General features: G+C 44.2%; 1 protein-coding gene across 1 annotated transcript in view; it reads left to right on the top strand.

Annotated features, from left to right (window-relative positions):
- tsga10 (testis specific, 10) overlaps window positions 1-14,479 on the top strand; it is a gene marked incomplete at its 5' end in the record, with an annotated part of 157,910 nt that overhangs the window by 79,544 nt on the left and 63,887 nt on the right. Inside the window, 3 exons of the mRNA XM_041198661.1 lie at window positions 5,128-5,301; window positions 9,617-9,694; window positions 10,076-10,227. Coding sequence (XP_041054595.1) covers window positions 5,128-5,301; window positions 9,617-9,694; window positions 10,076-10,227 — 404 coding nt within the window. The remainder of the gene's footprint in view (window positions 1-5,127; window positions 5,302-9,616; window positions 9,695-10,075; window positions 10,228-14,479) is intronic.

Below are 14,479 nucleotides of genomic sequence, written 5' to 3'. Positions count from 1 at the left end.
TGCCACCCACAAATGTATCCATGAGGTCACAGTTGCCATCTTCTCCATGGCACACAACTTTGTGCATTTCACCTGGGACCGGGACAGCCAGGATGCAAGGGCCATTGGATTCACTCTGATCTCGGGATTCCCACAGATGCAGGGTGCAATTGACTGCACTCGTGATGCTCAGGTCTCTGTCACTACACTCGGTGGACTTCATCAACCGCAAGGGCTTCCACTTACTGAAAATCCAGCTGGTATGCGACCACCCAAAATGCACACTGAAGGTGTGCGCATGGTTTCCAGGGAGTGTGCACGATGCCTACATTCTGAGTCACTCTCAGATCCCTGCATTCTTTAAGCTGCAGGGTTGGTTCCTTGGGGACAAGGGCTGCCCGCAGGGGCCATGGCTGATGACACCCATGCGACGGCCTCAGACTGCAGCAGAGCGACTCTATAATGAGGCTCATGCAGCAGCTCGCAACTTGGTGGAGCAGACCATCGAGATGCTGAAGATGTGGTTCCAATGCCTGGACCGGTCTGGTGCAGGCCTGCAGTACAGTCCGCAGAGGGTGTCATGCATCGTTGTCATCTGCGGCGCCCTTTGCAGCGCCAAGTTGTAATGGGGAGAGAAGCTGGCTAAGGAGGAGATGGAGGAGCTTCGCATGTCTTCTCCAGTGAAGAGGATGCCGATGGGGATGAGAGGGGGGGGTCCTCGGTGGTGATGATGATGGGGATGAGGCTCGCACACTGGCTAGATGAGGCAGGCACACTTGGGAGATCCTCATAGCTGCCAGGCTTATGGAGGATGATGACAACATGCAATGAGATGTCTCCATAGATCCTCACATAGCAGTTGTGAACATTTGACTCCAGTCTGGCTTATGGTGGCGTTAATACCCTCTGAGAATGCTCCTGTCATGGAAATGCAGTGGAGGCCTTGATAGTCGCTCACAGGAGGATGATGACAACATGCATAGATCTTCACACATCTTCTGAGAATGTCTGACTCCTGTCTGGCCAAGGGCAGCTTGCTTCCGCTGTATGATCAGAGCCATCTCACAGAGACACAGCCATGAAACTTTAGACACATCTGATGCTGTGTCTGCCTTCAGCACCTCAGTCCTTCAGTAGCTGTTGCACAGCATCACTGGTTGCAGATGGTGGTGTGATGGGGGCCAGCCTCATCTTAAAGGTGCTGAGAGTACACAGAGAGAATGTGAGAACTCTGTGGTGCCTGCCCACTACATTCTGGCAGGAATGACCAGCACCGCCGAGGTGCAGGCATCAGTAATGTTTCCAGGGAGGGTCAGGTTGGACTATCACAGTGGTCTGAAGGCTGCACAGAGAAGAGGCCCTGGACTGAGACACCTGTCTTTTATCTTACCCAAGTGACAAGAACACTGCTCATCAGAACAAGGAGCCACAGGACAGAAGACATTCTTAGGAGTTTATTGACAATAGTGAACAGTATGTACAAGTGATCAACGCCCGTGCCCAGGCTGTGCAACAACTTTTACCTAACTTGCCTAAACCTGCCGTTATCCCTTGGTGCTCCCTAGACATCCACAGCAGAGGTGGAGGCAGCCTGCTGACTGTGACGCCCTGTCTGTGATGACTTTGGCGGGCATTCTCTGGAGGGCCAAGACTTGGTGGGCCCCGGCCTGCTTCTGGGGTCCTACAGTGTGACAGTGGCACCCTCCTCAGCCTGTGAAGCTGAAGCTGCGGAGGTCACAGGAAGAGGGGATTCAGATGAACCAGTCACTCCCGGAGTCACCTGGATGGATGGCCCGGAGTGTGCACCTGCTGATCCTCCTCCCTGTGGGTGCCTGAGGGCCCCTGGCTGACTCTGTGAGCAGAAGGGGTAGCTGGAGTGAGATCGAGCTGCCCAGCACCCCTCTCGCGTGCACACTGTTGGAGGCCAACAATGGCAACAGCGATGGAGTTGAGCCCTCGCAGCAGTGCAGGAGTGATGTCCTGGACCAAGGTCTCCATGGTGGTCGCCATCCAACCAGTGTTGACCTCAGTGTGTTGCAGTGCCAGCGCTATCACCTCAGCCTGAAGTCGGACGAACTCCTCCGTCGTGCCTTGCAATCTGAGGAGTGCAGCAGACATCCCTTCCTGATGTTCCCTAGCTTGCCTTTCCAGCTCCAGCAACTGTGACATGACCGAGTCTAGAGGCTCGTCATCTGACTCGGACTCAGCAACGTTCTGGTCTCCAGAGGTCCACTGAGTGCTGGGCACCTGGATAGACCCTGCCTCCGCCTGCTGTGGATCAGAAAGTGCAATGTGCTCTCCAGATTTTGATCCCGGGCTACTCTAAAGCTAAGTCCCACCGAGGTGTTTGTCTCTGTGCTGATGGAGTGTGCGGGTGAGCGCTGTTACAGGACTTCAGGGAGGATGCCTTCAGATTCCTCTTTGGAGGCATCTTCGGGGCTTGATTGGAGGCCCTGGGTCATGGACTCTGTTGGCTGTTTGGCAGATGTGCCTGCAAAAGCAAGGGGGGATAATTAGTGCATGGCAGTGGCCTGTGAAACAGGACACATCGCTCATGGCACGGTTGTCTGATGGATGTTGCACTGCTGGATCCTCACTTGGAAGAGCAGCGCCGAGCTCACCGTCAGCACAGGACCAGTCCCGGTCATCGCCGGCCAGCTGGATGGCTTTGTTTTCAAATTCTGTCAGCTCTTTGATCTCTGGCATCCCTCCACCTGTCTGTAACCTTTCTCCCCTGTTGTGTGCCAGTTTGTCTTGCATGGATAGAGATGGGGAGAGTGTATCAGCATGCCCACTGGGCCAGATGATAAGCATGTCTGGCCTGTGTAGGTGTTGAGTGGCCCCATGGCCGGGATGAGAACAACAAAGGTGTGTGTGCAAGAGTGAATGGTGATGTCCCTTGCACTAGCAGTGAGTGAGGCCCCTGCGGATGTGTGATGGGTTTGTGAGTGTGAGTTGGGAGTGATGAAAAGAGTGACTTACCCTGGCGGGCGAAGGAGATCATTCATCCTTTTGCAACACTGGGTGGCTGCCCTGCTCTGCAGGGCGTTTGTGCTGACCACCACTACCATCGGCTCCCAAGCCAGGTCGGTAACTTTGCCCATCCTGCGGCCAAAGCGGGGGTAGAGCACATCTCGGCGGGCCTCCATGGCATTGTCGCTCGAGGGATCCATCTTTGAAGTGGGGGGCTGCCGTCTTTCTTCCTTTGCTGGCCATGTCTCTCAGGCAGCAGTGGTGAGCTGGTGACGAGCGCTTTGTTGGCAGCTGCCTTTTACAGATGGTGGCCGGTGTGATGCAACTGCAGGGTGATGGCGAGCGGCTGAATGAGAGCCCGCCAGCCATGGAAACTGCATGTTTCCCAGGAATGCATAACTAATGAGGCAGGCTCGGGACAACATGGCATGAAAACCCACTATTTTCATCGGTGGGTAGGACTCCATCTTACCCGCCTGCTACCGCACTTAATGCAACTCTGGGAAAATTCTACCCATAGCCTATTGTGCAGAAAATGCTGAAAATGCTTAGCAAGCTAGGCAGCATCTGTAAGGAAAGGAAAATTTCAGTACATTCTGGACAGAATGTAATAAGGAACACGGCAAGTGTTGAGGGTAAAGGGAAAAACATACACAAGAAAAGTTCATTGAGTACAGTAGAGAAGATGGTTAACTGTCAGCACTGATGACTGTTAGGTGATATGGTCAGAGATATTGGGGAGAAGCAGAGAATACGTGAATTATTAAAGCAGGTTAGCTAAATTATATGGAGAAGTGGAGAATGGAAACCTGGCAACCAACTCCAGTTAGGTGCCCTGCCATTTTAACAGCACATTTTATGTTCCTTTGTTGAGCAATTGGTGTTTCCATATCCCACCTCTCTCCCTAGCTCTGTCTAAGTAACATTTGAAAAAGAAACCATAAGTTAAGGCACTTGACTATAGGAGATCTAACCTAAATAAGGTGGATGCAGTAAAGTCTACAAACTGCAGCAATTGGGTATCTTGTGGCTGGGCATCACATGATCAAACCTTTGAAAAAACAAGTCCAGCCAGAACTGGCAACTCTATACTGAATTCAGGGCCTTCATGTTATTCTTGATAGCCCCTCCCAAACTCAAGATTTTGTTTGCACTCCTTGCCTTTGTACTCTTTTTTTTGCCTCCCAAATCTTCTTCCACTCTTCCCAAACATGGCTCAAAGAGAAACCAGGAGGAGCGGGAGCTGAGCAAGACTGGAAAGGGATGTAAACAGTGGCTGCAGAGCAGGCCCAAGACCAGGAGAAGCAGGAGCTGAACGAAACTAGTGCGGGATATAAACTACTAGTTTGGAATGGCTGGACTGCATTTGAATCAAAAATTCAAAAAACAAATCAAAGTATGATATCACAGGAAAGGCAAGTAAGTGATTGCCTGGTGAGTATTTCCCTTTTATTTAGCTAAGAGCCAGGGAATTAAAAATTTCAATCGGGATAAATAAAACAGTAAGTGAATTAATGATGAGTATTAGCGCAGAGCAGCTTCATCTGTGTGCAAAGTTCACCAGGTGAAAGAGAATTTGATGCATGTGGAAATTTGGAGAGGTGTGAATAAGAAGTGCTTTTTGCTATATAAAATAAACATAGATAAGTAGAATTAAATTAGGGACTGTAGTCCATATTTCAATAAAGACCTAAAGCATATAACTAAATGTAATAAATTAAACAAGGTTATTGTTTAGACTAAAACTATAATAGATAATTAATGATATATCAAAACTTGAAAACCTAATTAGTTAAATTTTTTAAAATGAAGATTGCCGGCTGGTGATGTGTTGTAGCTGTAGCATGTGGCATCTTAATGGATATGCTGAATGAAGAAATTAATGTGGCCCTTAACATGGTCCAGAATGATCAGAGGCTTGTACTCCATGGTGTTGGACACAAAGCCATTGTTGTGATATACTGTAAAAAGCTGGCAATGGTTATGGTTGGTGTGATTTAAGGCATAACTGAATTTCTGTATAAGGTTACAAGTACTTGTGTTTTTTAACCACTAATGAAAACAAATTTACTTCCAGTGGAGCTCTGTGACAAGGACATGTAACTAATTTGCAATAATTGTTTTTTTAAAATACAATTTAAATGTTTGTTATGCTAATTGTGTAAAATAATCCAGGCCCAGGAAGAGCTTACTAGACTACGCAGGGATGCTGCCAAGTCCCCAAGATCTCAGAAAAACGTCCTGACAGCGCAAGATATACTGCGACGTTTAGAATGTGAGCGCGATGAAGCTGTTGCAGACTTGCGGAGAATGACTACGGAGCGAGACAGTCTTCGGGAACGATTAAAGGTGAGACAAAGCACAACTTAAATCTAAATCTATTTACTCAGCCAAACAAGTCATTGGAGTTATTAGATAATCAGTGTTTGATAATCCCTTGAATTCATTTGAAAAACTAGAGACAGTATATTCCTGATAATTAACTTATTTATTCTATTTACAAAACAGTTATCCTAAAACTCTATATAGTGCAGTACACATCAACCTTACATGTAATACTTAGGCACATAGGATTTGGTGAGGAATCATGGAAATGGTTTCTCCAAGCCTGTTTATGCTACCTGGCCTTAAAGGTAGGAAACTGAATAAAAGCATTATATTTCATCTTAGTCATTTTCCTTATGGTCTGCTTGCTGCTGATTGTAGCTGTATCTCTAATGATTGATTCCTCCATCCTCTGCCTGGTTCTTTGAACAGGAATGAGGGGCCTCATGTCTTTTTATATCATTCGTTACTTCCTGTCAGAAGCCATAGCTTTTATTTTGTTTTATTCCACCTGAAATTATGCTTCATACCCCTTTTCTGGCCACAAAATGGATTTGGATCTGTTACTGTGACTCTGCTGTGTCTGTGGTGCAGCTTTTGAAATCATCCCATTTGTTTAGCTAATGTCAGATCCAACCTGGAATTTTAAAAACATGTTTTGATTTAACTGCATGTTAATGATCCTAACAATAAGTTTACATCTTTAGTATTAACTTTTCAATGAGGTTTGTTAATTTTGGGCAGGTAGAAATGGTCAGTGCATATCTAAGTATAGAAAATTAGTTTGTTATCACTTTCAATCTTCTTTGTCATTTTAAAAATGCATATACTTTTACACTACAAAGTCAGGAATTTCAGTTCCTATGTTTGTATTTTACCTCAACATATCAGAATACAATTTAGAGGTGTGTACTTCTGCAGTAGACTTCTTGTGGTGCTAAGTTGGTCTTTGATAGGGCAAAAAACTGCGGATGCTGGAAATCCAAAACAAAAATAAAAATACCTGGAAAAATTCAACAGGTCTGGCAGCATCTGCGGAGAGGAGCACAGTTAACGTTTCGAGTCCGTATGACTCTTCAACAGAACTAAGTAAAAATAGAAGAGAGGTGAAATATAAGCTAAAAACAAAAAAACTGCGGATGCTGGAAATCCAAAACAAAAACAGAATTACCTGGAAAAACTCAGCAGGTCTGGCAGCATCGGCGGAGAAGAAAAGAGTTGACGTTTCGAGTCCTCATGACCCTTCGACAGAACTAATATAAGCTGTTTTAAGGGGGGTGGGACAAGTAGAGCTGGATAGAGGGCCAGTGATAGGTGGAGATAGCCAAAAGATGCCTTAGACAAAAGGACAAAGAGGTGTTGGAGATGGTGATATTATCTAAGGAATGTGCTAATTAAGGGTAGAAAGCAGGACAAGCAAGGTACAGATAGCCCTAGTGGGGGTGGGGTGGGTTGAAGGAATCAAAAAGGCTAAAAGGTAGAGATAAAACAATGGATAGAAATACATTTAAAAATAATGGATATTGGTGGGAAAAGAAAAATCTATATAAATTATTGGGAAAAAGGGGGGAGGGGGTGATCGGAAAGGGGGTGGGGATGGAGGAGAGAGTTCATTATCTAAAATTGTTGAACTCAATATTCAGTCCGGAAGGCTATAAAGTGCCTAGTCGGAAGATGAGGTGCTGTTCCTCCAGTTTGCGTTGAGCTTCACTGGAACAATGCAGCAGGCCAAGAACGGGCATGTGGGCATCGATGATTACTTTGGTGCTGCTTCATGTTCTCATCTGGACCTGGAAAAATTTATTAATTTTGCTTCCAATCTCCACCCCTCCATCATTTTCATATGGTCCATCTCTGACACTTCCCTTCCCTTCCTTGACCTCTCTGTCTCAATTTCTGGTGATGCACTGTCCACCAATATCCATTACAAGCCTACCAACTCCCACAGCTACCTCAACTACAGCTCCTCACATCCCACTTCCTGTAAGGACTCCATCCCATTCTCTCAGTTCTTCGCCTCCATCGCATCTGTTCTGATGATGCCACTTTCAAAAACAGTTCCTCTGACATGTCTTCCTTAACCGAGGTTTTCCACCCATGGTGGTTGACAGGGCCCTCAACCGTGTCCGGCCCATCTCCCACATATTCGCCCTCACACCTTCCTCTCCCTCCCTGAAACATGATTGGGTCCCCCTTGTCCTCACTTATCACCCCACCAGTCTCCTCATTCAAAGGATCATCCTCCGCCATTTCCACCAACTCCAGCATGATGCCACCACCATACACATCTTCCCTTCACCCTGGCGGCATTCCGCAGGGATCATTCCCTCTGGGACACCCTGGTCCACTCCTCCATCACCACCTACACCTCAACCCCCTCCCATAGTACCTTCCCATGCACACCTGCTCCTTTACTTCCCCTCTCCTCACCGTCCAAGGGCCCAAACACTCCTTTCAAGTGAAGCAGCATTTTACTTGCACTTCCCTTAATTTAGTCTACTGCATTCGTTGCTCCCAATGCGGTCTCCTCTACATTGGAGAGACTAAACACAGACTGGGTGACCGCTTTGCAGAACACCTTTGGTCTGTCCGCAAGCATTACTCAGACCTCCCTGTCGCTTGCCATTTCAACACTCCACCCTGCTGTCATGCCCACATGTCCATCCTTAGCCTGCTGCATTGTTCCAGTGAAGCTCAACGTAAACTGGAGGAACAGCACCTCATCTTCCGACTAGGCACTTTACAGCCTTCCGGACTGAATATTGAGTTCAAAAATTTTAGATCAGGAACTCTTTCTTCCATCCTCACCCCCTTTCCGATTTCTGCCGCCCTCTTTTTTTCCCAATAATTTATATAGATTTCTCTTTTCCCACCTATTTCCATTATTTTTAAATGTATTTCCATCCATTGTTTTATCTCTACCTTTTAGCCTTTTTCGATTCCTTCACCCGACCCCACCCCCACTAGGGCTATCTGTACCTTGCTTGTCCTGCTTTCTACCATTAATTAGCACATTCCTTAGATAATATCACCACCTTCAACACCTCTTTGTCCTTTTGTCTATGACATCTTTTGGCTATCTCCACCTATCACTGGCTCTCTATCCAGCTCTACTTGTCCGCCCTTAAACCAGCTTATATTTCACCTCTCTTCTATTTTTACTTAGTTCTGTTGAAGGGTCATATGGACTCAAAACGTTAACTGTGCTCATCTCCGTAGATGCTGCCAGACCTGCTGAATTTATCCAGGTATTTTTATTTTTGTCTTTGATAGTGCAAGTCTGGCGATAATAAATTAAAAGTTCATTTTGCCCTACAAATCGGGTCAATTGAAAAATAAGTCAGTTGTGGTGCTAAACTGGCATCCTCAATTTTAATTACTTCATCATTAATGGCTGTGCCTTCAGCTGCCTCAGTCCTAAGCCCTGGAATTCTTTCAGTAAACTTCTCCATCTCTCTACACTCCTTTCCCGCTTTAAGATGATATTCAAAATGTACCTCTATGGCCAAGCTTTTAACCACCTGCCCTAATATCTCCTTGTGTGGCTCAATGTCTAATTTTCATTTATAATGCTCCTATTAAGTGCCATAGGGTGTTTTAATACGTACTATAGGTAAAGGTACTATATAAATACAAGACCAGGCTCAGCTACATAGAGATGTACAAGCATAGTGCAGGGGTGACATGCTTTGGTATTACTTTACAAGGCTCAGAAGATCCCAGGTGAGTGACTCCATAATGCAAGCAAATATTTTAACTACTCTGCTTTAAAAGTAGTTCATTGTGAAGTAGCTATAGATAATTTGGGATCCTCACAGTATGTGAATAGATTATTTCTGTCCTTATTTTATTTTCCTGCCCTTTGTGAGAAAATGCTTTATGCAACTCTCCCAATTAGGACATATTTTGTGGAGAATTGCTGGCAATGTTGTATCTTCAGTTTGCACTTTTTCCTTCTTAGTGCTTTCATGTCATAATGATGTAGTTTAATTGTTAGCATTAAATTCTCTTTTGCTTTGGAACTATGATGCTAATTGTCATGGGGTAATACATGCTGAATGGTTAATGATACTTTAGCAGGGACATTAACCTGTTTAAAACAAAAGGGATAACACCTCTGATCAGAGATAAGAACTTAATGTGAGTTAATTAAATGTTAGTATGTTAGTATCTGGGTGTAAATTCACACATTGTATGCATGATTAAAGGATGTTCTGACCTTTTTGCGTTGATGCAACAAAGGAATATTGAAATCACATACAAGTTGTGAATGACACTGAGTAGGAAAGTAACATCAGATCTAGTTTATCAGTACTTAATGGTCTCAATGTTGCATTAGATTTCCCAGGAGACTGCAATTAATGAGAGATCACATCTGGAGCAAAGAATAGAAGACCTGAAGGGTTCCATGCACACAGTAATGTAGATTTTTTTTAATATTCTGATGCTACAATTGTAATTTTTAAATGTATGTATGTAAGTAAAGAATAGAGGAACTGCCCTGGACTGTGCTTCAGTTATGCTTTTACCACAGCAATAAATGCAGCCTAGTTTTTTGTGTAAACAAGTAAGTAATGTTTGAAAAGCCAGTGTTTGCCAAGAACCTCCATTCTTTTGTCATATTTGATTTTGTGCTGCTCTAGCATTTTATTAGGGGTTATAACAATTTTCATCATTAACATGTAGCTTCATAGTAAATATATTTAACGTTGGATTGCTCACTTCTATTCTGTTTCCTATACCTATATTGAGCACTTTTGCTGTATTGTCACTTAGCCTCACATTGTTTTTTTCTTAGTTGGAAAATGAAAGATTGGAACATCGATCAAGGTTGACTTGTCTAAAAGATAGTGTAACCTCTCTGGAGGAAGAAGTCAAAATATTGGCAAGAAAGTCATCTGACACTGAAGATGAACTGTGCAGACAGAGAGCAGAAAATAACCAGATCAGGTGAGATTATGTCTTCATTTGAAGATTATTGGTATATGACATGTTCCATTTTAAAAACTCTGATGTTCCTAAAATTTAATAAACCTTAGAACTGCATTTTAGAACACTTTGGTAGATACTGGTTGCAGTTATTTTGGCGAGAACCCATGCTGTACTGCATAAAATAGAATGTTAACTTTCACTCATTTAACACAATTCTTTACATGGTATGGTTGATACTTCTAAATATTTTTCAACAGTACAAATATTAACAGGAGAATTACTGTTTTCACTCCCAATATGTAAGAAAAACTGACAAATGCATAACCTGGGACTGAGCAATTTTATATTATGCACATATTTGATACTTTTGGGAGGACCAAAATACACAACCTCCCCATTAGTTTTTAGTTTGGTCATGATCTGGTTTAAATGTGTATTTTTTCTTTTTTTTTCTTTCTGTACACTGAGCAAGATACAGTCAATTGGAAAGTGAGCTGGTGTTACACTCTAAAAGATATTTTCTTTACTGTTTTCTAATGTAATAATGTACAATTAATTACACATCAGCAATTGTCAATGTTCACAGATACATGTATTGAAATAAAAATGAAAGTATTGCAGATGCTGGATATCTGAAGTTGTAGGCTGCAAATGCAGTACTAAACTGAAAGAAGTAAATATCTGTTTCACCTGGAAGGAAGTAGCGTTCAAGGCCCTGGATGGTGACAAGGAGGGAGGTGCAAGAGCAGGTGTTGCACTCTCTTTGCACAAAGTCCACATTCACGAGCGGGGGTTACTGGAGAGTAGTTGGGGCAGAAGTCCCCAAAAGTTGACTTTTCCCTTTCCGAATCTGGATAAGATCATTTGTAGTATCTATTCTTCTATCCCCGTAGTAAATATGAATCTAAAAACCATTCTAGTTCACCCTTCCTTATGGAATACTTACTCCTGACCCTTCCCACAATGTACAGTTGTTTCTTGAATGATAGTAGGATTTTTGCTTCCACTACTGAACCTGAAAATCCATCCACGTGTTGATCTGTGCACAATTTAAAAGTTTGAATTTCTCTTTATAGTCTTGATAATCAGAATAGGACCACCCAGTCAGTCTGATTGAATTGATATTGTTTCAGCATAAATTTTTCATCAGCTAACTCCATATAGACAGGACAGCGTAGCCAGAACCTGTGCAGCTCACTTCTTCAATGAATTGACCCCCGATTATCTGCTTCGTGAAACATTAGGGGAATAATTTTCTGAGCAAATGCCAACAGTGAGGAACCTCACACTCAGGGCAGAATCGTCCCAGATTTGCACTAAGTGCAGCAGGGACGGGTAAAACAACATTTTCTCCATCGATCGCAGTGGCGGATTTTCATGCCGGATCGTCCCAAACCCGCTACATTACTTATGCATTCCCCGGAAATATGCCGCTCCCATGGCGGGCGGGCTCTGGTTCATCTGCCATGCTGTCACCTTTGCTGCTTCATCACGCCAGGCACCACATTTGAAGTACAACTGCGCTCAGTGCTTCCAGCCCAGGACTGCAGCAAAGAAGACATAGTCCGAAAGGCAAGAAGACTGCAGCCTTCAAGCACCTTTTATGCACTTTGGAGGCCTGCTGTATGTCCTGTACTCCCGCTCTGGCCGCAGGAGGGGCAGCTCCATTACTATTCCGGCTTCGTAGGTGATGGCAGTGGTTATCAGTGCCAATGTTTCACAGAAGAGTTTGGCCGCCCAATGCAGATGGAGGATGAATGATCTCATCTGTGCTGCCAGGGTATGGCAACCATTTCATTACTGTAAACTCACACACTCAGGCCCATTACACATTCACTCACTGCCAGCTCAAGGGACGTCACCACCCATTCTCTCACACATACCCTCACATGTCCATCTGGCCTCATCTCTGGAGACTGCCTCCTCAGTCCTCACCATCTTGATGTCACTTGCACAAATCAACATGTGCCCCCACAAACGCTTTGGGACACCCTCCTTCCCCAGAACAGCTCTCGTCCTGCAGCCTCTTCCCTTGCCTAAGGCCACTTCTTCCCATTCCCCAAGCAAGACCTTGCCCTGCAGCCATTGATAAGCCACCCATATATAACAGATCTGGTAGGCAGAGACCTACCTGTGAGCCTCCCTAAAAGTGATGTGCTGTCTGTGAAGCCTGGCACTGATGACTGCAAGTGCTGACTGAAGCAAGGTAGACAAACAAACCTTGAAATCCCGAGCAAAGTGCAGCCTGTTGTTGTGAAACGTGTCAGCGTGTTTTCCCGCCGATGTGGCTGGACGACCCATCGGGGGATGAGTCCAGCAAGCTGACCTTATAATGATACGCTGATGTATTACAATGAGGTTCCTGACATCCAATGGCAGGGAATGTGGCCCACCATTGGCGGGCGGAGTGGATGATCACAAACTGGTTTCACAACGTCATGAAACCAATTTTTGTCTCTCTCACCATAATGTCCACTCACGTCACCGAACACGCCCAATGCCAGTGGGCACAGAAAATCCCGGCCTCATTGTCCTTGATTTTAAGGTTTGCACTGGTAATGGACAAGGTTCACATAACCAGTGTGTTTTCAGCAAATTTCCTGTGCCATTGATCTGTGCAAGGTAAAAATATCCATGTAAATGTCATCGCAACCAAAGAATCATCTCTAAAGACTGGCAAAGACCAGGATTCGACACTCTCGTGACCCTAAAGCATAGTGCTGAAACAGAGAAGTCTTCAGCCAGTCAATCCAAGCAGCCATTATTTAAATGTTTTTCAAGGTTCAGCATGCAAACGCTTGCAGTGGGAGCCTGCCAAAACTAAACAAGCGCAGGTAAACTCTTTGTCTTCAAATGAATGGCAGTGCCATATGAATTCCATCAAATTCGTAAAGCTGAGCCTACATTTCAAAATATTTTAACCATGGGTCAGAAATCCACTCTTTTCCAGATCAATTTGGACTTATCCAAGGCCCAGATGAATCACATGACTGGGTGCTTTGCAGAAAAAGATTCCTTAGATATATGATTACTTCCGGTCTGGATATAAAAACAGAAGCTGAACAAGTTAACAAACTGCTCTACTCCGTAGGTCTGATAGCGGACAACATTATTACTAGACAAGGAATTGACAAATCATCTGCTAAATTTGAAGAAGTGCTAAAATCATTCTCTGTCTATTTTAACCTAAGAAGCAACAAAATCCTCAAAAGTGCTAAGTATGTCCAGCAGCCAGGAGAACCTGTCAACTTGATTAATGATTAAAATCTAGACTTACCAGGGATAGAATAGTTGTAGGAGAAGCGAGTGACTGACTCTCAGACATGCTCAAGTGTACTATAGGACCCCAAACAGTCAGAGAAATAGAAAAGCCGACATGTAGGCAAATTTCAAAGAAGTGTAAAAATAATAGGGTGGTAATAGTAGGGGATTTCAACTTCCCCAACATTAACAGGGTTAGTCATAGTGTGATAGGTTCAGAGGGAGCGGAATTCTTAAAATGCATCCAGTATGTAAAGGTCCTACAAGAGAGCGCAGGTAAACTCTTTGTCTTCAAATGAATGGCAGTGCCATATGAATTCCATCCTGGACTTAATTTTAGGGAATGAAGCCGGGCAAGTGGTAGAGGTATCAGTGGGTGAGCATTTTGCAGATAGTGATCATAACTCCATTAGATTCAAGGTTGTTATGGAAAAGGACAAAGATGGGCCAGAAACCTGAGTTCTAAATTGGGGGAAGGCTGATTTTATGAAGATCAGATATGATTTGGCCAGAGTGGACTGGAAGGGGAGCAGCTACTTTTAGGTAAATCTACATCAGAGCAGTGGGACTCATTCGAGAAGGAAATAGGGAGAGAACAGGGCCAACATATTCCAGTAAAGATAAAGAGTGGGACCAGCAAATCCAGGGAATCCTGGATGTCAAGGGATCTACAGGATTGGATAAAGAGAAAAAGGGAGGCTTAGGGCAGATACCAATGGCTCAAAACAGCGAAAGCCCTAGAGAAGTATAGAATATGTAGGGGGTAATCTAAAAAGGAAATTAGGAAATCAAAAAGGGAGCATGAAAAAACATTGGCAGGTAAAATAAAGGAAAATCCAAAGTTATTTTACAAGTACATTAAGAATAAGAAGATAGCTAGGGAAAGAGTAGGGCCCGTTAAGGACCTTGGTAGTAATTTGTGTGTGGAGCCGGAAGACATAGGTAGGGTTCTAAATGAATGCTTTGTGTCGGTGCTCACAAGTGAGAGTGACAACGTGGATACGGAAAT

Source organism: Carcharodon carcharias, chromosome 11, assembly GCF_017639515.1.
Source record: "Carcharodon carcharias isolate sCarCar2 chromosome 11, sCarCar2.pri, whole genome shotgun sequence".
NCBI lineage: Eukaryota > Metazoa > Chordata > Chondrichthyes > Lamniformes > Lamnidae > Carcharodon > Carcharodon carcharias.
This window is presented reverse-complemented; position numbering and strand designations above follow the sequence as displayed.